Source organism: Hydra vulgaris, chromosome 09, assembly GCF_038396675.1.
Source record: "Hydra vulgaris chromosome 09, alternate assembly HydraT2T_AEP".
NCBI classification, from domain to species: Eukaryota; Metazoa; Cnidaria; class Hydrozoa; order Anthoathecata; family Hydridae; genus Hydra; species Hydra vulgaris.
Window position 1 is genome coordinate 46722439 of NC_088928.1, and position 25477 is coordinate 46747915.

The 25477-nt window shown below is 27.2% G+C and overlaps 2 protein-coding genes across 2 annotated transcripts in view; one reads left to right on the forward strand and one right to left on the reverse strand.

Moving 5' to 3' along the window:
* Nucleotides 1-25477, forward strand: part of LOC101238105 (nucleolus and neural progenitor protein) — a 110664-nt gene that overhangs the window by 58225 nt on the left and 26962 nt on the right. The gene's annotated exons all lie outside the window — the stretch shown is intronic.
* LOC136084827 (uncharacterized) lies at nucleotides 50-24757 on the reverse strand. Its single transcript, XM_065805892.1, has 9 exons — nucleotides 24740-24757; nucleotides 24560-24664; nucleotides 20570-20620; nucleotides 10304-11065; nucleotides 5002-5162; nucleotides 4841-4883; nucleotides 4293-4397; nucleotides 3838-3885; nucleotides 50-699 (listed from the first exon to the last, which is right to left on the reverse strand). The coding sequence occupies exons 1-9, from the start codon at nucleotides 24740-24742 to the stop codon at nucleotides 454-456; spliced, it is 1524 nt and encodes a 507-aa protein (XP_065661964.1). The 5' UTR covers nucleotides 24743-24757; the 3' UTR covers nucleotides 50-453.

Below are 25477 nucleotides of genomic sequence, written 5' to 3' on the forward strand. Positions count from 1 at the left end.
TGAATTAAAAAGGTCATAAAAACACATAAAAAAAACAAAAACAATAAAATTTATGTCAAAATATTAGCTTATGTATACTTCAATAGAAATAACATAATCAACAATACAGGAGTTCATAACAGCAGGAGTCAAAAAAACTGCGTATTCGTAAGAAGCATGAGCCTGAGCTGAAAGTGTGCCATTTTTTTTCTTGAATGGATAGACTAATGAATGTCTCTCTGATAAGAATTTGTTAAAGCAAACAAATTCAACTTTCATGTTAAAAGGCCATACCAATCGCCAATCAAAATCGCCTTTTAAAATGTCTTAACATAAGTGAATACTTTTACGAATAAAATTTTTGGACTAGTTTGTCGTGAACCACTATTGCAATTCATTTTCCAGACATAACAGGGTGCAGGCTTTTTTACTAAATTTATAACCTTAGATGGTGCAATTAAAACTTTTGGTCTTTTAAAGTATTTTGACTCTTTTATTAATTATTTTTTCAATTTGTTGAATACGTGAAGATAAGTCATTGAATGATACGAGAAGTTCATCCAATTGAATACTTGTACTGGTTGTAAAATTTTCCATTTCTTTTTTAAACTTAATAAATTCCTGTTCAAGACGAAAATTTTGATTTTTTAAATGAAGGTATTCTTGATCTTTCTTTTTAAATGCTTCTTCCAAAGCACTTATTTGATTTAGCATATGCTTCTATAAAAACATGCTTTACATTAAAAAATAATAAATTTTACTGTTTCTAATATTTTAAACTAAGTTTATAGAAATAAAAAATGTAAAAATAAAAATGAAAAGAAGTTTAAAGAGGAAAGATTTTGTTTACGCAATTTTACACCAACTTTTTCTGTTCTTACATTCAAAAAACTATGTGACTGTATCTTTAATTTTACAAATTAAATTTCTTTTTTACATGGGCATAGTTGCTTAAACAATGTGTTTTGAGGTTATATTCAGCTTTTGGAATTTTTTTTTATTTGCTCAAGTTTAAGTAATCTTTGAAATAACTATAGTTTCTTTTAAATATTTTATTAGACTTAAAGGAGAAATATAGAGAACACTTGCTTGAATTAAAAATGAGACCTCCTAAGGTTTGATTATTAACTTATTATTTATTGTGCGCATACAATTGTAAAGTATTAAATACATTTCTGAAGTATTGATTACTTTATTAATATAATATTAAATATCATATATTAAATTAGAATAATATAAATTTTGTTTTTCATAAATTTAGTTGGTTTGATTTTTGATACAAGATCAGTCATTCATTTATTTGTTCAAAAAAATGCTATAATAGTTCTGAAAACAGTTGATTGAATTCCGTTGATTGAAACAACTTTTATTTTTTGGTATGCAGACACTAAATTGAGAAAAATTGTAGCTAGAACCTCACACACACACACACACACACACACACACACACACACACATATATATATATATATATATATATATATATATATATATATATATATATATATATATATATATATATATATATATATATATATATATATATATATATACACCTTATACAGAAAGTTTAAATGCACTTGTTTTTTTAAAAGTTAAGTTATGTTTAGAGTGGTATAAGGAGAAAATACGAGGCAAGGTCCAGGTTGTTTTTTTTTCTTCCTCAGCCGATTATTAATTTAAAAAAAAACACAACTTTGAATAAAAAAAACACAAAACCTTATCTGAAATTAAATAACAAACTCAAGTAATCAAAAGATTACTTAAAAAAAAAACTGCAATAAAGTTTAAACGCACCTTCAACTTCTTTTAATCGAAATATATTAATACGGGATATGACTCCCATTGTTTTTAATACACGCTTATATTCGCCTAGGCATTGATTTAATTAAGTTTTTAATCATCTTGATTGGTATTTCAAGCCACAGTATGGTCAGTTCTTGTTTGAGCATTTTGTGACTAATTATTTGCTTTTTTGTTAGTTGATAATCCATCCAGCTCCGTAAACTTTTAAGGAAATAATCAGTGATTGAATGTGCTGTATGGCATGGAGCATTGTCTTTTTAAAATAACCAGTTTTGATCAGCCTGGAACAAATCCCGACTAGGGATAAGCGCGTTTTTCAAAATGTCACAATAGTCCTTTTTTATATTTTATGACAGCCAACCCTTGAGCCTGATATACATCCCATTTGCCGACGAAACCACCACCTTTTTGAACACGGCTTAGTAGGTGTTGCTTCAAATATTTTTCCATATTTTTGAGACGAACAAATCTCTTGTTTTTTCTGTTAATAGTTTCAAATTTGATTCATCACTAAAGATAATCATTTTTGATTGTTCCACTAAATAATTTAAACGCTCCTAACACCATTTTTTTTGTCTTTGGCAATCGGTTAGCATCAACAAAGGCTTTCTTACACGATGAAACAAATTTTGTTCTTTCTTGCATAATAACTTACTTATTGTCATTCAACTAACTATTTTGTCTACCAGTGAACTATTGATGCATGTAAAGCATGGTTTCATTGCGTGCAATCAGCTTTTTCGGACGCTCAGTATGAAGTTTATCATTGACACTACCAGTTGATAAATAATTTTTTATTGCTGTACGAACACTGAATTCAGAAATATTTAGGAGCCTACCAATTTCTCGATTGCTTATTTTCATTTTATGCATTCCAATGACTTGTCATTTTGTTTCCGACAAAACAGCTCTTTTACTCATGAAAAAATGATATTTTGACAAGGTTGGATCAGTTAAAAATTGCTGAATTTTGAATCAAATTGTGGTTGCAGTTTTTATTCAAAATAAAATAAGAATCCAAATAAAATACCCTAATGCTAACAGGCTGTGTAGTGATAAAAATGCGAAAAACTAAAAAATCGCTTGATAAATGAGTGTTACGAGTTTTCTTATCAAAGTTTACAATTTATTCCAAAAAATTAAAAGGAGTTAATTGTTCCGTTAATATTCTCACCACCCTCCACCTCCTTTATAATATCCATACAATTTTTTTTCTCACTAAATTAATATAATAGACAAAGTATAAATAAACATAAAAATACAGAGTACATCTCATCAATTTATCGGGTTATCATTTCTTCAAAGTATTATATACATTAAAAAAACAAGTGCGTTTAAACTTTCTGTACAAGGTATATATATATATATATATATATATATATATATATATATATATATATATATATATATATATATATATATATATATATATATATATATATATATATATATATACGTACAATATTAATAAAAAAATTATAAAATAAAAGTTCAACAAATCTGAAAAATCTAAACAATTTATAATTTTTTGATAAAAGCAAAAAATCCAGCAGCAACTTGTTTGTAGCAATAGCTGCTTAAAATTCTTGTAGCAATACAATGCTTGAAAACAACTGCAGGGACAACAACTGCGGAGAAAGAAGGGCAGAGAAAAATTGCTTTTGTAAACAATTTTAAAACATTCAAGCAAGTACAATAGAAGTGTAAATGAAAAAAAAAAAAAAAACGTAATTTTGTGTTGTTGCTCATTAATTCAAAAATCCTACCACTATTTTCAAAATATTATTTATATAAATACACAGAATATCAGTATTTATATACACACACAGAAATTCAGTATTTATTTAAACACACAGAAATTCAGTATTTATATAAACACACAGAAATTCAGTATTTATATAAATACACAGAAATTCAGTATTTATATAAACACACAGGATATCAGTATTTATATAAATACACAGAAATTCAGTATTTATATAAATATACAGAAATTCATTTTTTATATAAATACACAGAAGAAATAAAATTAAAAAAATATTTTAACAAAACCTGAATTAAGTTCTTTGGATTATTAAACGAACAATCTTTTAAATGATTCTGAAAAAATTAAAAAATTAAGTAACCATAACTATTACATCTTTTTTTTTTCTTTTTCAATCATTAGTAAAGTATGAGTATGAAAAAATAGTTAAATAAATTGTAATAAAATTGTAAATTATAATATATTAATGATAAAATAAGCATTACAAATATACGATCATTGTTACTATTTTGCATAACTTATATTCCATTTTATATACTTGATGAAAACATTAAGAAGCATAAATTTTTTTTGTAAGTTAAAAAAGGAGGCGTAAACTTCTTGGTTAAAGGCTCCTACACAGTGCTCTGTGGTAAGACCAATTGGTCTTTTTGGAACACCTTAATAACTTGAAAAAAAAAGAGAAAAAAATTGATAAAAGTAAAATGTTAATTATAGTTCATAATTACTTATGTAAATTTACCTCTAACTCGCGCAATGCACCTTGCCAAAGACATCCTTCACCTGTTTTAGAGCATCTAACAGTAAGATTGAATACAGTTCTTAGAGCAGCTGTATCTGGAAAAACCTAAATAAATTACATAAATCTAATTTGTCTCATAAAATATAATAAATCTGATTAACCTCATAAATTACAATAATAATGGCATAAGTAATGATCTCATTTTTTATAACAATGTGATCATCATAAACATCATTAATTATAATCTACCATCGGAATTAGAAAAAATGTTAAGAGGTCAAACTGTTAGAGGTCAGCAAAATAAATTTAACATAAACGAGTTACCATAAAACATAGAAACAAAGTCAGCAATTTTTTGCTGACCTCAAACACTTTTAAGTCAGCAGTTAGTTTTGCATTGCCAAATGCCGACCTTAATTCCGAGGGTTGTATAATGATGATCAGATTTTTTATAACAATGTGATCATCATGAAACTCATTAATTGTATTATTAATCTCATTAGAAAAGCAAATATCAACTGACAAAATAAAAATATAAAAAATGTTACCTTATTAGGATCAATACTTGCATTGTCTTTAGGACAACGAAGCCTGAAAATGAATATAACAATTATAAAAAGCAAACTTTTATCAGAATTTTTTATTAAGACTAAAAATGACTTTCATTAGAGAAAATGTTTTAAAAAATGTTTTAAAAAGATAAAAATACCGATCTGCTGGCAATTTCTTCAAATTTTCAAAGCAGTGAGAACAAAACCTATGGCCACAAGCCAATATTTGAACTGGTTCACGAACCACAAACAAGCAAATACTACATTCTAAATCTAATGGAACTTCATTTACAAAATCAGCATCATAACCATCCATTTTCTACTTGTTTGAACGCAATATTTCAAAATACACACTATTTCAAACAAATCTTATTCTATTAAAAATCAATAGGATAATAACTATGAATAAGTATTATCTTATTGATAGCTAGTGTTGGATTTACAAAAACATTTGTAGAAATCGGTAACTATGGGAAGTATGAAGTAAATTATTTTAAAGAAACAATTAGAAACATTAGTAAACTTTTTAACAAAAAATAGTATATAAGTAATATTTTGTTAGTTTTACTTATATACTAATTTTTGTTAAAAAGTTTACTAATGTTTCTAATTGTTTCTTTAAAATAATTTACTTCATACTTCCCATAGTTAGGGATTTCTATTGGAGTCAAAACACAAAATCACGTGTTGCATTTTATTATCAGTTTTTGCTGCTGTGATTCAGTGTTAGAAATTTTTACACTGCATGCAAGTGACACATTTAATACATAACTGAATTATATGTGTCACTTGCGTGCAGTGTAAAATTTGAAGGTATTTTTGAATTTAGCCACTATTTAAATATAAAACTAAATATGTATATAGTCTGTATTTTCTATAAAATCTATTACAGTGAAAATAAAAAGATGACAAAGTATAGTAGACTTTTTGACACCATATATAATATTTTTTATACAATATATATATATATATATGTGTGTGTGTGTATCTATATATATATATAGATATATATATATATATATATATATATATATATATATATATATATATATATATATATATATATATTTATATATATACCTTTATTATACAAGCATTTATTTACAGCATATTAAGACATAAAAAGCAACAAGTTGAAAAGAGTAGTATTAAAACTATCAACACAACAGAAAGAAAAAATAAAACAAAAGACTTTTTAAAAAAATATTTTAGAAAACATTTTTTTTTTTTGTAATACTTATAACTCTATATGTTAACCAAAAATAATACGTAAAATGTGTAAAAATCTCTAAAAAATATATAATTTAATAATCGTCATTGTAGTATTCAAACTCATCTTCATCCATGTTGTCATAATCCATATTACCATAATCATTATTTTGAGACTATCGAACAAAAGTTAATTACAAATTATATTTTTAATTTATTTGTTAAATAAACATTTTGAAAATTATTATAGAAGCATTCAATTAATTTTAAATATAATTATATATAAAAAATATAAATAAAATCAATCAAGTTTAAATATAAAATAAACATTCTTTTAAATATAAAATAAACATTCATTTTAAAATTCATGTGGTAAAATTTCAAGCAGTTGTTTGCTTAAATGGAATTATTTTTACTTTTTTTTTTACAATAAAAATCTTTAAAACTATTAACAACTCTACTATCAAACATCTATTCCAAAAACCTCTATTCCAAACATTTTATCTATTCGAAAATTAAATTATCCTTTTAATTTGTGCACTTTTGCAGAACATCAAATTTGTATAAATTATCAAAAGAAGAATAAGTTTTTAATGAATGCTACATCTAATTATAAAAAATCAACCTTTAAAGGGATCCCAAAGTGCCGAGACAAGTTGTTTTTATTTTAAAGAGAATGATATAAAAAAAAAAATGTTTGGGCAAAATTTTTTTAAGTAAAACAAAATAATAAATGTATACCAACAAAAACAAACTTTTTTGTTTTAATCAAAGATTGCTGTCTCCACAGTAGCAATTCTCTCAGAGTCATTAAAATGTACGTCGCAATCTACAGACTTGATAATTTATTCAAGGGCATTTAATTCCAAAAAGTTTTAGTAAATGACGCCATTGTAGAAATTCGATAAGAAATCTTAAAATTTTTTTGTTACCAAATTATAGATTTTTTTTTTTCATTATAGATTATTAAAGAATTTGTTTAGTTACTTATCATTATATAAAAGTTTTTTATATCATAAATTACTATGGAATTTTTTTAGTTATTTTAAATTATTATTTTTTTGTTATTTTTACGAAGTTCGCATTAAAAATAATAATAAAATATTTCAGACATTTTAAGCTTGTTTATTGCTGTAAATTAATTTTGTGTTGTATTTATTGGTATTAAATTATTACTATCCATATAAAGATTCTGTTTTAATAAAATTGTTTTGTATTTTTTAACCTTATTAAAGTTTAATTAACAGCATTTAGGCATTGTTTATAAAGTACATACACTTAGGTGGGGAAGAGGGGGTCTGCAAAGAGCGTATATGAGATGGAGGGCAGGGGGTCAATTATAAAAGTACGGAGACACTAATGTAAAAAAAATATCATAAAATGTTGAGTAGGTAGGTGAAGAGCGTAGATAATTTTAGGGAGATGGAGGGTACTTGAAAAAACTATAGCAAAATGCAGAATGGAGAGGAGGAGGAGAGGGGGGGGGAATAGAGGGTGGGGAAGGGAAGGGGGAGGGGAGAGGGGAAGGGGAGAAGGGTCCAAATTCAGGTGTATGTAAATTATGGACAACCCATTATTTGCTAAACTTTTCATCGGGTTACATTTATTCTCGAAATACTTATTTAATCAAGCGAGATATATTTAATAAAATTTATTCCATAAAACATGTATTGCCTATTTTATTTTATTTTTAAAGGCTTTTTTATATATTTATTTTATTTAAGAGTGTAATATAGAAATCTTAATTTTATTTGGTTCTCGCACTCTATAAAAAAATATTCTTATGTTTAGCTACCTATAAAAATTATAGGATAGTCATACGATTGATAATAAATGCTATTTTAAAAAGCAAATAAAACAATAAAAATTATATTGATTCAAAAAAAAATTCTACAATGACGTCATTTACTAAAACTCTTTGGAATTAAATGCGCTTGAACAAATTATAAAATCTGTAGATTGCGGCCTATATATTTTAAAAATTCCGAGAGATTTGCTACTATGGAGACGGCGAACTTCGAGTAAAACAACAAAGTTTGTTTTAGTTGGCATACATTTATTATTTTGTTTGACGTTTTGATAAGAATGCAAAGACAATGCCACTTGTCAAAAAAAAAAATTTTTACTTCTCGAAAAAAATAGTTAACCTCTGGTAGTTCTTTGGAATCAATAATTATTTAATTTCTGAATCAAAAATTATCGAAAAGTTTAAAAAACTTCTGAAATGACAGCTTATTGTACGACAAAAACTAAATTGAAAGATATGTGCACATCATCCTGCGTACAACATCATATTTAAACTGCACATAATTCTGTGTACAATATATTTAAACTGTACATTACCTTGTGTACAAACATATCTAAATTGTACGTTACCCTGTGTACAAAATCTTATTTAAATTGTACTTTACCCAGCGTATAAAATAAAAACTGTGATTTAAAAACAAAGACCCAAATTACTCAAACTTTATGAAGCAATGAAAAGAACTTTTGTCATATTCTGTGTTCCGAGTGAAATTTTAATTTATGTTAAATTATGCAAATCTGCCATGTTGGTTCACAAACAAATCATAACATTCCATGAAAAACCTTCAGTATGGCAGAAAGCAATCATTACAAACTTTTGTGAAACCAAAATAATGTCGAAATAAAACCAAGATCACAAAAATAGACATTGTTGATCTATACACTTTGAAAAAGGCAGATAATCATTTTGAGCCACAATTTTATCCTAAAGTCACCCATATTCTTACATATTTATTGTTTGCACCAAGCCCTGCCACCAAAGAAGAACTTAAATGCTTTAAAAGTTTAGATGCTTATAAACATTTTTTGAGTGGTTGGGTAAGAGATATTGGTGTAAAACTCTTCAGTAATGAATCCATATGCTTAATTTTTATCATTTGTACTTTTATTGTATTTTTCTTCATTGAAGCCTTCAATGAATGTAACATGAAAGCCAAAATATTATACGATGCCTTCATATATTTTGGCTTTCACATTATCTTCATAAACTGTTTTGATGAATTTTTGCAAAAGTTATGTAGCTCTAATAATATCAGATATAATATATCAGTAATATATACAATTATATTTTATGTTTTGCATTATCAATGACTAAATGAGCCTCCAATATTTACCAGGGTTAAAGCCCATATGGATGGTGATGTAATATTATCTACTCACTGCAACTGTATGGCTGGCTTAGAGTTTTGTTTGCAAATTGGAGCTATTTTATTCTTTATTTATGCAACTGTCCGAATTAGAGACTCTAAAACTGTAAAGAAAAGGCCTATTGGATGTTGCCTGCTTCATTGAAATCAGTACCTTATGCTGAAATGGTTTATATAAACTTTACATCACCAGATCTTAAAAGGAAGTTTGATGACAAACTTAAAGAAAACTATGCAACTTCAAAATTCAAAATACAAAAATGATTTTTAATATCAACTATTGTTAAATTCATTCAATTATTATTAAAAATTATTATATCTGTTTAATAATATTGAATAATAATAATAATGATTTCTTTTGTGATTGCATTGGGTTTGAAATGCCTGGCAAATATCAACTCTAATAAAACTACTAATTAGGCATGTCATTTTCACTAAATATTAGTATTATATATGATCTGGCTCTTCTAATGATGCACTTTTCTTTTGGATGAGATGGTATATTTATGCAAATGTGCATCCCTTTTATATTGTTATAATAATAAATGCTAATTATATCAATAAATATATTTTTATTCATATAATTTGAATAAAAATAAATTTATTCATATAAATTATTTTAATTCAAATCTTTTTGTTGCATATATAATTACATGCATATACAATAACAGTAATTGTTATTACAGCATAACATTATCACTAATGTTTACCACTTTAAAACATATCATAAGTGATTTTATTACCTAAAATCACTGATGAGTAATTTCATAAATAAAAAAATTTTCATTATTAAATTAACTCTAACAAATACTATATTATAAAATTTAACTTTATTAAAATTTTTTATACTTTTACATTGGTATCTTAAATTATTTAATACAAAGCTAAAAAAAAACAGGTTTATTTTAATTATTTGTCATGTAAGTTGTTTTATTTTTTTATTTTTCTACAAATATAAAATCTATTTGATCTACTCTTACCGTTTTTTAAAACAAATTTATTTATTAGTGACAAATCAAAGATTGTATAGTTAAAATAGTTTTTAAGGAAATTGTTGAAAAATAAAAACTAAACTTACTTCTACAAAATAATCAAACTCCCAATCTTCAAGTTCTCCTCCCCAATCCGGTTCATCAAAATGATTCCAACTGACTGCAGGATATTGAACTACTTGAGGAATTGAGTTGTTTGAACTAGATAACGTGTTTGCGAGAAATGGTGTTGTTGAAGCAGATGTTGTTACTAAATGCTTAACAGAAGATGCATTTAAAAGTTGAACAGATTGTATTGCTGAATTAGATTGTGTTGTTGAAAGTTGAACAGCTCCCAATGTTGCATTAGATGGTGTAGATAAATGCTTAACAGAAGATGCAGTTGTCAGTTGAACAAATGGCTTTGTTGAACTACAAGATGCAGTTAAAGGTTTAATGAATGGTGCTCTTGAATTAGATATGGTTGTAGAAGACTTTGGAGAAGATGCTGTTGAAAGTTTAACAATTGGTGTTGTTAATCGCTTATCTGATGGTATACCTGAAATCTTTTGACATGGACTTAGTAATGAAGAACCTGGTAATGAAGTATTTTTATCATATGAGTTACCTACTATATTTTCTCCTATTTTTAATTTTTCGAATTGTTGAACACGCATAGTTAAATCCTTGTTTGTTGCAAGTATTTCATTTAAACGAGCATTTATGTTATTTGTTAAATTTGTTATTTCTTTCTTATGCGCTATGAATTCTTGTTCAAGATTTGAGTTTTGATTTTTCAAGTCAAAAAACTCTTGATCTTTTTTTATAATAGTTTCTTCTAGTACTCTTAATTGATTCTTAATGTGCTCCTATGAAAAAATTTATATTTATATATTTATATTTAAATTCTTAATTAATTCTTCTTAATTGCTAATATGAAAAAATTTATATTTATGTATATATGTATTTTTTCTCTCTTTTACTGTTATAAATCATAGCACACTAGACCTATGTGATGTATAACTTACTTTTAACCTTTAATGATGCACCTTTTGCATTTATATTAGGGTTTGCAATCCCAGATCGCAGGATCATCACTAATTTTGTAATGCCGAAATCTCAAGATTGTTTTTAAAGTATCCCGGGATTTATAAATAATAAAACTATGATTATTACCTGTGTTTACCAATTAATACCTGTGCTTAAATTGCGTCAAATAAAACAAAAGTAACAACAAAGCTACAAAATTTAGTACCAATGCAATGCAATATTTTCGTTATTGATTTATAAGTTTAAAGCAAGTTTAATCAATCTTATATATTACAAATTATGAAATGGTGCATTACTGGCGCGTTTATTGGGAAATAGTAAGAACCTAATTTTAACTATTAAAACTAAAGTATAATAATAATATAAATAATAAAAATAAATAATAAAAATAACAATAACAATAATAATAACAACAATAGGGAAAAAAAAATTTATTTGTACTGATTTATATTGTGTTTCTGTAATAACAGAATGCATTTATTTAAATTTCTTGAACTCTAATATTGGGATTTAAAATTATCTTTTTTTGGCTTTTGTGTAGTTAAACCACTTTTTCTTAAATTTTTTATGCTGATTTCGAATTACTTAATACTTTTTTTTTCATTATAAATATTTGGCCTTCTACTTCAATTTCAGCATAAGTAATTATTTTGACAATAATCAATTGTTAAATTAAATGAAATCATTATTATTATTATCAAAATAGAATCTGTGTAAACCTACTATTTTTTCTCTTATAAAATGTGTTATCATTATGTGTAGTTATAAATACAACAAAAAATTAGACATTATACATGAAACTATTCCATATACGGAATAAAATTCTCCTTATAAGGAACAACTTGTAACAATTACTACTCAAAATGCGAAATAACTTCAGTGGAGCCTTGATTTGATTTCTTTTCCAAAATCGAGAGTTCTGAGGTTCAATGTTGGCTCTGAACAGATAAGTGATATTGGAATGGAAGGTGTAAACTTCCTAGTTAAACTGATCTTCCATGGTGCTTTGTGATAAAATGCTTAGTTCTTCTTGGAGCAGCTTAAGAACTAAAAAAAAAGTCATTGTAGGTGATTGTGGATTGTTGTGAGGACTTTCCAAGTAAGAAACTTTAAATTATTAGCTTATTCTTCTGTAGACATTTTTGTATTTATATCAACAATTATGATTTTAAATAAAGTGGATCTTTGCTGCAATGATCTAATACTTTTTGATTATTACTAAAATAAACATCCCATTCATCAATTGTTTTGACATTTAACAAATCTTCCTCTTTTTCAATATATTTATTGACATCTGATTCGCAAGTTAATGGACTGCCTTGTAATTTGAAACAAACTTACACTTCTTTTTTGCTAACCCGCTCTATCTCAGTTGTTTCTGTCACTGGTTTCATCTGTATTTTATATTTTTAAATTTTTTAACAATGAGACATATTTACTGAAATAATTCTAAATTACCTAAATCTTGATTCCAAAATGGTTTGGATATTTAAATATATTACCACAAGTAATTTTTGCAATCAACAGTGTTTCCAAAGCCAATTGAAACAAGTGCCACACCTAAGTTAAATGTTATTTGTAGTTTTTTATAAATTGCGAAAACCTGATTAAAAAAGTAATACATCAGTTATTCTATTATTGTATCTTTTTCCAAACCCATAATACTTTCTTATTTTCTGGTGAAGAAATATAGTTAAATTTTGAAAAACTATTTGCAAATATGATACAATCATCCAAGTATTTTGATGCGTATATACGAACTGCTTCTGCGACTACTGTCCATCTTACTTGGTAGTCAATCTTACTTGATAAAGTTTTCAAAAGAAAATTTATTGTTGACTTGATTAAAGAAAAGTACAAAAACAACCCTGAGTAAATGAGTAAATGCAACTTTGTATGTTAAAGTTCGTCAACTACTGGGCGATTTCTAAAGAAGTTTATTAATTTTGATTTATTTGTTTACTAGCTTATGATTTATTTACTTATTAGTTTGATACTTCTTGTTGCAATATTTTTCATTTTAATCAGTATCTAAATTCAGTTTACAAAATTAAAAGTAAAGTATTTTCTAGCAAAGTAAAGCAAAACAAACTTTTACACTAGATAAGACTTAATTTTGTTTTAATTCAAAGTTATCCAATCAAAATTTAAATTGGATTAATCTTAACATAAAGTTGCATAACTTTACACGCAAAGAATACACTGCGAAGATTTATAGTTTTTTAAGTTTTTTAATATTTTTAAAAAGTTAAAAATAGAAGTAGAAGGTCAACCAAAAAAAAATAGAAAAAACTGAATTATTTATGAAATTTTCTAAAAAATCTAATTAAGAATAAGAGGTTAAACAAAAAATACAAAATTTTAGACCCCCCTCCCTCCTACTTTAAAAATTCAACTTAAGAAAATTTTTTTTAATTTCTTTTTTATTTTTCAACATCTTCCAACTCTAACAGTGGTTGGTTGCAGCAAGGCTGCAAGCAATAACTATTAGAGTTTGAAGTTACTGGAAGAAAAAAGATGATGTTTATAGAGCAAGATAACGATTGACAGACGATTTAAAAGATAGCAAATTATATGAATCAGGAAAGCAAGATAAAGGAGCGAATTCCAAAAAATTGATGTTCGAGGAAAAAAACTAAACAAATATGAGTTTTTGGAGCACTTAGGAACAGTCGCAGAAAAAGGATGAGACTTAATTGAATGGTAAGTAAAACGAGAATGAATTTTAGTAGATAGCACAAGAGATGCAGGCTCTTTAGAGCAGTGCCCATTACAGTATTTGTAGAAAAGAGAAAGAGAAGCAACATTACGACGATGTGATAATGGTTGGAGGTTGGCTGCTAGAGCAGGTCCAACTATGTTTACAATGGATTTTTGCACCTTATCGAAAAAAAAAAGAGGATCATTGGAAGATCCACCCCAGATATGGTAACGGTATTTCATACAAGGATGAACTTGAGATTTATAGAAATAAAGAATAGAATCTGGAGTAAGAAAGTGTTGAGCACGATAAAGAGATGCAACCTTAACAGATGCTAATTTTGCAACAGATTTGATATTTGGTTTCCAAGAAAGATCTGAAGTAAGAGTTATTTCTAAAAGATGAAGAGTAGATGACTCATCGAGTACATTACCATTCATAAATATAAGAAGATCTAAATCATTGCAATAACGATTGGCTGAAAAAAATTGAGTTTTATCTGTATTAAAGTTCACCAGCCACTGTGAGCCCCATGCTGTAGCAGAAGTGAGATCCTTTCCAAGCTCAAATGCCCCCTCCAAGCAATCAGAGAATGTTGGCTTCTTATCACAACAAGAATAAATGGTAGTATCATCAGCAAACATTGCCAACTTAGATGTGAAAATATCTGGATGATCGTTAATGTAAATTAAAAAGAGTAAAGGGCCAAGGATAGAACTTTGAAAAACCCCTGAAGTGAAAAGATAAGAAGAGTGCTGTCCATCAAGGATAACTTTTATACTACGATTGGAAAAGAAGGATTCAACAATCTTAAAGATGTTACCTGATACACCGTAAGAATAAAGCTTATGGAGAAGACCAGCATGCCAAACTTTATCAAAAGCTTTAGAAATGTCAAGAGTGATAGCCTTAACCTCTCCACCTTTATCTAATGCACAAAAAAACCTATCGGTTGTTACTGTTAGCAAATCAGCTGTAGAACAAGAAGATCGAAATCCATATTGATGATCAGAAAGTAAATTATTAGATTCAAGATGAGAGATTAAGTATTTGTTAATTAAAAATTCAAAAACCTTGCTTACGATAGAAAGAATTTAATTTAAAAAAATAAGAAAATAATATTGTGTGCATAATTACAAACAGAGGACAAACGTAATGAAAAAAATTAGAAAACTATTAAAGATTAATCAACAGCTCTTTGCTCAGGGAATTCAACTGGCTATTATTTCAGTTTTATATAATACATCAGCATAAAACTGTATAAAGAGACATTTAGTTAAGGAAGTTGATAATCACATTTAAAATTTGGAAAATGAATCTGAATTTAGTGAAAGCTGTGAATCAGATAGCAATGATTATGGTGATGAAAGTTGCTTTACAGTGGATAATCAAACAATTGAAGATATAACAACTACAAACAAAGCATTTGGTCCTGTGATTAATAAAGTTAGAAAAATCCTGATGATTTTTAAAAGATCACCAATGACTGTCTTCAATAATACATAAAAAATGACTGGAAAAAGCCTTCTTTGTCAAGATTAGGCCAAACTAAGGCAACTGTTAGTCAACAAGGACTATTTTATTTTTTTTATCCTCTTATGAGATCTTAGTGAGCAAAAAACAATTCCCTCCCCCCCCCCCCTTATCCTTCCTTCAAAAGATCTTTGGGACAGCCCTGATAATAGTTTAGATAGTTTGAGCCTTCTGCGAGCCTACTTATTTAAGACAAAATAAATAACTTTGTGTACAAGTTTTATTCATTTAACTGCAATATAATTAATTAAATTATGACTTTTCTTTAAGTTTTAAATCTTAAAATAATGCCGGGGTTTCTGGTAATTCTGGTAATAGAAAATTCTGGTAATAGAAATTTTCTGGGTTTTTGCAAACCCTAATATATATACGGAAAAAAACACATACTGAAACTTAAAAATATGGAAAAAAACACATACTGAAACTTTTTAGTCCCTGTGTAATAAGGTTAATATATATACTAAGGAGGTAATCCACTGTTATTCAGGATGGTAACCCTCTTACAAAAGACATCAAGAGGTAATCCATTGTTATTCAGCGTAGTAGCCCTCTCATATATTTATAAATATATATATATATATATATATATATATATATATATATATATATATATATATATATATATATATATATATATATATATATATATATATATATATATATATATATATATATATATAAAGGATGGAGTTCAACTATGAATGCTTAGAAGAGCCAAATTGGCCAACAATTCCTAGTGCATCTGCTGAAGTTACCAAAAATATGCATAAATGGTGTGGCAAAATATCATATATCGTTTCTGACCTTTTAAAACAACTTAAAATTCTTGAAGATAAAAAGATAAATGTCTCAATAGCAACATCAAATAAACCAACACCAATAATCACATATGCACAAGCAACATCAATTCAGCAAAATCAACCAAAACCAAAAGAAACTGAAGTGGTAATGATGGCAAAAATTACAAATGAGTTTAATAATAAAAAAAGAATTGAAAACAATATCATTATAAGTAGGGTAGCTGATCATACTACTTTAGACAAACAAATTAATGAAGAAAATGATAAAAAAAACAACGAAACATTACTAAAAGCAATTAAACCAGATTTTTCAATAACAAATACAAAAAGAATAATTCGACTAACTAAAAATACTAAAAGACCAGAATGACCACCTAACCTCATCTTAGTTGAATTGGAGAACAAAGAAACTCAAAATTTTTTAATTAAAAATTTCAAAAAGTTAAATGATAATGTCAACTTCAAAAATATCTTTATTAACAAAGACAAAACTGCAAACAAGAGATTGTTTGACAGTGAAATCAGAAAAGTTAGAAATACTAGAAACGCAGCACTTGCTCTGAAGTTGAGGGAACAAATGGGAGGCAACAAAACAATGTGCACAATGGAAAAAAATATTATTGGGGTATACAATCAGGTGAACTCAAATGGATTGAAATCAAATCAGCATAATTTACATATAAAAATTAAAAGATCCTCTACATTAAACTTGGGTATACAAAATGTTCAATCTGTTATAAAAAAATCTGCTATCATTCATGATATAGTGCATAATCATTCTCTAGATATTTTTATACTCACTGAAACTTGGATAAAGTCAGACAACCCTACTGCAATTCAAGAAGATATGGCCTCAACAGGCTTTAAAACAATTCAGTACTGTTGATCAGATCATTGTGGAGGAGGCGTTGCAATAATATACCATAAAAACTTAAATACCAAACCACTCTCGCTATTGTCTACCAGCCTGTCTTATGAACGTACATCTGCCAAACTAAATCTGGCAAATAATATCTACAATATTACTGCTATTTACAGATCAAATCCAATCATTCCAACAAGTATTTTCTTTTTCGAATTATCTGATCTCCTAGAAGAACTTCAAACATTATCTGGAGAAATACTTCTGTGTGGTGACTTTAACTCCCCAGGTACTACTCCAACAACCTGCAATCCAAGACTTGCTGAGATTCTAGAGACCTACAACATGATACAAAGAGTTCAATCTCCAACTCGCATATCATCTACTACCTGTATAGCCAACTTGCTTGATCTAGTAATAAATCAACATGATGACATTTCACTCAACAATATTTAAGTAACTGATGAGGGTATTTCAGATCACTATATGATTCGGGTTGTACTTTATCATCAACCTTCAAATAGTAAAACTGTTTGGTTTTCAAAACGAAACTTTAGAAAACTAAACTTGTCATGCTTTATAAAAGAATTGCAAGTAATGCCATGCTGCTTATCACCTAAAAACAATGTGGATGATTATGCTGAACAAATAAGAGCAAATATAACAACTGTTCTCAATCATTTAGCACCCATTCGGAAATATTCAATGCGACCTGGTAAACATGATGATAAATGGTTATCTTCAGATGCCAAGAATAAAAAAATCAGACGTCGTAAACTGGAGCGTTGTTATAAAAAAACTGGAAACTTATCAGATAAAAAACTATATCGAGTTGCATGCCATGAGTTATCAGCAGCAATTAATAAATCCAGATGCAATCACTAAAGGCTAAACTAAATTCAGCATATGGTAATCAGAAAGAAACATGGAATATTGCAAAGAAATTACTACATTCAAATAGTTCTAAAACTAAAAACACAATACCAGAAGCAAAATGCAATATAATAAGTTAATATTTCATACACAAACTTGAAAGTATAAAAATACTATCCAGAAAAGGCTTGCAAAAAACCCAAAATCTAAATTCATCTCAGAATTACATTACCCGGTAACAGAATTACTTACCCTGTGACTGTACCAAATGTTTATTTTTGACACATCTGTAGGTGTGACTGTACCAAATGTTGTTAAAATACTTACCCGGTAAGTATTTTAACAACATTTGGTACAGTCACACCTACAGATGTGTCAAAAATAATCAAAGCTCTCAAACCTAAGACATCGCCACTTGATATTATTCCAACATACATCCTTAAATCTTGTTCAGAACTTTTCATTCCAATTATAGCTCACCTTGCTGACCTCTCATTCAAATCTGGAATTTTCCCAGCCTCATATAAAGTTGCTCAAATAACACCAATTCCCAAAAAATCAGGACTAGCAGAATTTGACTTATCAAATCAATGCCCAATATCAAATCTCAATACAATTTCCAAAATTCTTGAAAAGCTTGCATTATCTTGTCTTCTTCCACACGTAACTTCATCTATTAACTTCAATCCTTTACAATCTGGTTTTAGATCGAATCACTTAACCGAAACAGCACTATTAAAGATATGCAATGACATCTGGCTAAACATTGATGATGTTTTGAACACTATTCTCCTATCTCTGGACATATCTTCAGCATTTGATACAATTGATCAGCCTGCTGATTTCTCGTATTAAAGATGAATTTGGTGTCACAGATATTGCACTAAAATGGCTGACATCATACTTGCACTCTCAAAAATCTTTTGTTTCTATTGGATCAACAAAATCTAGACTAATAGCAAGTCCAACAGGAGTACCACAGGGTAGTGCATTAGACCCATTTCTATTTTCCATGTTTGTTTCACCTATATGTCGTATTATAGCTAAACTCGGTACCAATCATCATCAATATGCTGATGATACCCAACTTTATCCTGTCATCAACCCAGGCATAGATAGCATTAATAAAATCAATGTGTGTGCTGATGCAGTAACAAAGTGGTTTCTAGAAAATGGACTTCTGCTCAACTCAAATAAAACAGAAGCTGTTTTATTTGGATCTAGAAAATAAAAAAGCAAGCATAAAAATGATTCAAAAATTGTTTTTTCTGGAACAACACAAACTACAAAAAATTCAGTAAAAATCCTAGGTGTCACCCCAGATTCATCGCTTTCTATGGACAAGCACATAAACAACATTATTAAATCCTGCAACTACCATATTCAAGCACTTTTCCACATTCGTCCATGTCTGACTAAAGAAGCTGCAAATACAATTGCATGTGGCATTGTTAACTCTCAGCTTGACTATTGTAACAGTCTTTTATCAGGTACTTATCAAAAAAATATTAAAAAACTCCAATGAACTCAAAATAGCTTATCTCGAATCGTTTTCCATTCTCCTATTCATTTAAATTCAGAAATACTGCTGAAATCTCTTCATTGGTTACCAATAAATCAAAGAGTAATCTTTAAGATATCAGTTATCACATATAAAATTTTATTATCTAAATCTCCTGCATTTTTATTTGAACTCCTAGTATTTATTTATGATGATCTAGTATTTTGTTTTGAAGTCCAAACTTCAAAACAAAATACTAGATCATCAGACAGTTGTCAACTTACACGTCTTCAACAAAAAGCTTTTCAAATTCTTTTTGTATGATTGCACCTCGACTTTGGAATGGTTTATCTATGAACACGCTAAACTCAACCTCTTTAGAAAGATTTAAAAAAGACTATAATATGAACTTTTTATAAACGCTTTCTCAAACTCATAGCCAACTTGTTTTAGTGCTTCTGAATTACTTCATCCCTATTGTGAATGTTGTAAATGATGGCACTTTAATCTCTAATTATTATTATTATTATTATTATTGTTATTATTATTATTACTATTATTATTATTATTATTATTATTATTATTATAATAATAATAATAATAATAATAATAATAATAATAATAATAATAATAATAATAATAATAATAACAATAATAATAATAATAATAACAATAATAATAATAATAATTAGAGATTAAAGTGCCATTATTTACAACATTCACAATAGGGATGAAGTAATTCAGAAGCACTAAAACAAGTTGGCTATGAGTTTGAAAAAGCGTTTATAAAAAGTTCATATTATAGTCTTTTTCAACACACAGACACACACACAATTTCTATTTATCTTTTATCTAATTGTAATCTATTCATTAGCATTATAGATAGATTACAATGATTTTAGATTAAAATCTCAAGAAGTCCAGGTGATTATCACTGTCTTGTAGTACTAGTATTAACATAACATACTGTCATTTAATAACTATTGTGCATTAGCAGCCACAACAACATACAACCTTTTTTACATCTTGCAATTTAAACAAAATATATTATACCTGATAAACTGAGTTGCTTTTGTTATGGAAATAACAATCATTAACATGCTTCTAAAAATGCTTCTAAAAATATATTTAAAGAAAGAAAAAAGTTATAGTAACAGTAACTTATAACTTTCTTTTTTAAATTTATTAAAAAAACATTTTTTGCCATAATTTTACAAACAAAATATTCATTGCATTTACTCATTTTTATAATCTTTTTTTAATGATATTTTTTGTATATAAAACTTAATGTATAAAAAATAGTAATTATTTAGCCTACAGCCTTCAGAATTAGGGTCAGCATAAGGGATCACCGGTTACAGTATACGGTATACTAACTTTACGGTAAACTTTACCGTATATTTGGTATACTGAATGTTAGTATACCATTTAGTATACCTATATGCTTTTATTTATGAAATATTTCCGGAATGACTTAATGATTATACTTATTTTCTTAATGTATTTAATTGCTATACTTTATTTAATACATTATTGAATAAATAATTAAAGTGATTTTTAATTTGATTTTTTAATATTTTTTGTTTTAGATCGTTAAACTGTTATAGTTTTAAACCAATAAATTTTTATACCACGCTGTTTGTGTTGATTTTTACCTTTTTTTAAAAATATTTTTGCCTTTTTTTTACATGTTTTTTGTTCATTCTTAGGACTTATGTTATCTGAATGAAATGATAATAATTACTATAAATATTATTGTTACTACTTTTATTATTATTATTGTTATTGTTAATTATTAACAATAACAATAAAGTTAACTTAATATTGTTACAATATTAAGTTAACTTTATTGTTATTGTTAAAAAATATAAGTTAATAACAAGCATGTCTCTTTTTTTGGAAAAGGTTCAACAAGAAAAATTTATTGCAAATATTGTGATAAACAAATTACAGCACGCTCAACTTTCAGATGGATGCAGCATAAGGGGATGTGAAAAAGCATCTGACAATGTTAAATTGTGCTTCAAAAAAATAAAAAGAGAACTTCAAAGTGTTTTAGTTGAAACAAAAAGCAATGAAAATATGGCCTCACAAATCTCTGAAGATTCAGTTTCTAGGCAATCTTCTAAATTATATTGCATTAATTCTTCATTAATATTGCAACTCACATAGAAAATGTAATTCTAGAGGTTGGTGTTGATAAAGTTACAAGCATTGTAACTGATAATGCCTCAAACATGAGAGCTGCATGGGATATTAAAAAATTTCCAAAAGTATTTTGTAATGGTTGTGCAGCCCATACAATCAATCTTTTAGTAAAAGATATTTGCCTTCTGCCTAAATTTGTGGATGTTTTAGAAAAGTCTGAAAAACTGACAGCTTTTGTTAAGCAAAAAACATCTCTTGTTGATCAATTTCATATAATTCAAAATCGTGTTAAACAAGAAAATAATTCAAAGAAAATGCAAGCATTATCACATGCAGTTTTAACACGGTGGTATAGCCATCATACACCAGTTGCTCGCAATCTTGAAAACAAGTTAGTTCATTTGAATTTAGTCAACTCAGGTGCCTTTACACATATATCTTTATCCACAAAAAAGTTAGAGTATATAAATATTATACGAGACAATTTTTTTGGGGAAGATTGTCAATGTTTTATTAATGTTATGAAACCATTACCAAAACTAATAAATAAACTAGAATCAGATACTTGTTTACTTTCTGAAGTTTATTTAAGATTTGTTAATTTAATGCAAATATGGAGTAAAGACTCAGTATTGAAAGCTCTTGTTTTACACCGATGGGAATTTGTGCATACACCATCCATGGGGTTCACGTACTTTCTTGATCCACGAAATCATGGTGGTAGAAACATGTATACTGAGCCTTCTCCATCCAGTAATAGTGATCTTGTTATAGCCCTTGAGTTACTTCCAAAGTACATTGTTGGAACAAGAGGATTTTGCATATGTCAAACTTCAAAAAATGAAATAAGATCTTTTCAGAGACTATGCGCAAATCCAACTCCAGATTTTGCAGCTCAAGTTAAATTAATGGATCCTGATACCTGGTGGAGTGTTGAGGGTGCAAGTAAATTTCTAAATTTAGCTAAAGTTGCACGAATAGTCTTTACCATTCCAACTTCTCAAGCTGCAAGTGAATGAATATGGAGTTCGTATGATTTTATACATTCAAAGCATAGAAACCGACTTGCAAAAGATAAAGCAATCGGCTTAGTTCTTATGTATGCAAATGCATACATAAGAACTAAGACTCCATGAAAAAGAAGCAATTATTGCTGATATAATGCTTGGTTATACTAGTGATCATAATGAGATTGATGAAGATGATGTTGCTGTTGATTTAAATCTAGATACTTCAGTTGATACAAATGATATCATTTCAGTTGATTAATTAAAAACAATTTTTAATTACTTATATTAATTTTTTAAAAGTCTTTAAATTACATTATAGAAAAACACTCTTGTAATTTTTTGAAAAAGATTAATACAATTGTTTCTGTTAACTTGAGTGTGTTTGTTTTACTATTTTTATTTAAAATTATTTGAAAACACTAGTATTTATTTTTAAAATTTAAATTATGCAAAAAACAAACATGTTTGCTTTAAAAATGAAGAAGCAAGATAAGAATCCATTGTCAAGTGGTTGCTGATTTTGATCAAACTTTTTTATTTCATTTTTTTCATTTATTTAGTGAGAATGTGGAGCAAAATTTTATAATTATCAATTTTATGGGATTATCCGGCTCATCAAAAATTTGCAATTATCAAACTTCAAATGAAAAAGCAAATTTAAGGGGGAGGGAGGGAGTTAATAGAACAGTCAGGATGTGAATATTTTATATTGGTATATATAAAAAGTTTGTCGAAGTTTCAAAAACTTTAAAACTTGTTTTTATTTTAACTTTTAAAACAGATAAATATGAAATACAACAAACAAAAAAAAGTTTTTTAAACCCTGTGCTAGTTTGATTATTTTGCTGGGTTAATCGGCTATTTTGATCCAGAGATAAAAGTCTTGTTTTAATTTAGAGTGATGCCGAAATCTATTTTTTAATTAGTTTGCAATGAGTCAATGTACCACAGTGAAATGAGCATTAAAATTTTACAATAAATTTTTTATCTAATGCAAACATACCGTCGCTTTTTAAAACCGCAGTCGAGTTGATTTTGGCCGAAAGCTAAAGTAAAATTATAAGAAAACTGAATTTAAAGAGAAACACACTACCCTTGATATACTAATTTATATAAATGATTAAAAATGTATTAAATCTGCTGAAACTATAAGTGTGTAAAATTATTTTAAAGTAATTTATGGCTTATATAAAAAGTAGGTATTGTTTTAAGTATACAACAAAAGGGAAATATCGTTGCATTTTTATACAAAGATTTTTGACATTGTCATATTGTGTCCGCTTCCGTTGTCATCACATATCAGAAAATAACCAGGGTCACTGGCATACAAATGCGAATGATTTTTCGATGAAGACAACCATACCAATTGTCATTCAAAGAGCGTTTATTTTATAAGTTTCTTATATTAAATATAATGTAACTTATATTTTATATTATACTAATACGCATAAATAAAAACAAACACATTTTTTTAATGTAAACTTTTTATAAACTTGTTATACAGTTTCGCCAAAAAAAAGTTTTGTTTACGGTATACTTTACGGTATACTATACAGTAAATTGTAAACTAAATTTTTAGTGTACCGTAAACTAGCGATCCCTAGTCAACATTCGGCAATGCCAATCTAAAAGTGTTTGAGGTCGGCAAAGAATTGCTAACCTTGTTACTATGTTTTTTGGTAAGTTCTTTGTACTAAATTTTTTTGCTGACCTCTAAAAAATTTGAGAAACAAGAACTGGTGTGTCTTATAAAATAAAATTATAAGAATATGTGAGCATATAGATCACATGCAGTTTATAAAAATCAAGCAAACACTCGAAAAAAATGTAAAATTATTGTTTACCCTGCTTTATAAACTTGAAAAAAAAAACAACTATTATTTACCTCCAACTCATGCAATGAACCTTGCCAAGAACATCCATCGCGCATTTTAGAACATTTTACAGCAAGATTAGATACAGCCCCTTGACCCGCTTTATCATAAAACACCTATAAAGATGATAATTAAAAATATGATTTTATACAGATGGATAATATAAAATATTATAAAAATTTATTATTTACCATATAAAGATTAATGTTTTAATTGTCTTTCGGACAATGCAATCTGTAAAAATAACACAATAACATAATAATATATATATATGTATATATGTGTATATATATATATATATATATATATATATATATATATATATATATATATATATATATATATATATATATATATATATATATATATATATATATATATATATACATGTATGTGCTCGCTTTATAAGTGAAGGTTCCAAGTTCGATTCCCACCACTCCCACCACATTTGTCAAAGTTTGTGTATTGGAGTTATAGAATTGAGAGAGGGTTATAGCCACAAGTAGCTTCCTCATCTGTAGCGGCCTTCTTGGCCTTGAGGAGGTGAATTACAAAAAAAAAAAAAAAAATATGTATATATATATTTTTTCAATAATTCACCTCCTCAAAGTCGAGAAGACCACTACAGATAAGGAGGCTACTTGTGGTTATAACCCTCTCTCAACTCTATAACTCTGAAACATGAATCTTAATGAACAAGGCCACTGCGCACAGAAACAAGTTGAGCGAGGTACTACCAGGGGCGTGGTGGGAATCAAACTAGGAATCTCTCGCTTGTGAAGTGAGCGCTCTACCATTACACCACTACAGCAGATATATATATATATTTATATATATATATTTATATATATATATATTTATATATATATATATATATATATATATATATATATATATATATATATATATATATATATATATATATATAC

Excerpts from the sequence above, each read along its gene's own strand:
- LOC136084827 (XM_065805892.1), bottom strand. Across the intron at positions 20,621-24,559 it reads GTTCATTGCATGAGTTGGAG|AAGCATGTTAATGATTGTTA; the intron begins GTAAATAATAGT and ends AAGCATTTTTAG. Across the intron at positions 4,398-4,840 it reads CAAGTATTGATCCTAATAAG|GTTTTTCCAGATACAGCTGC; the intron begins GTAACATTTTTT and ends TAATTTATTTAG.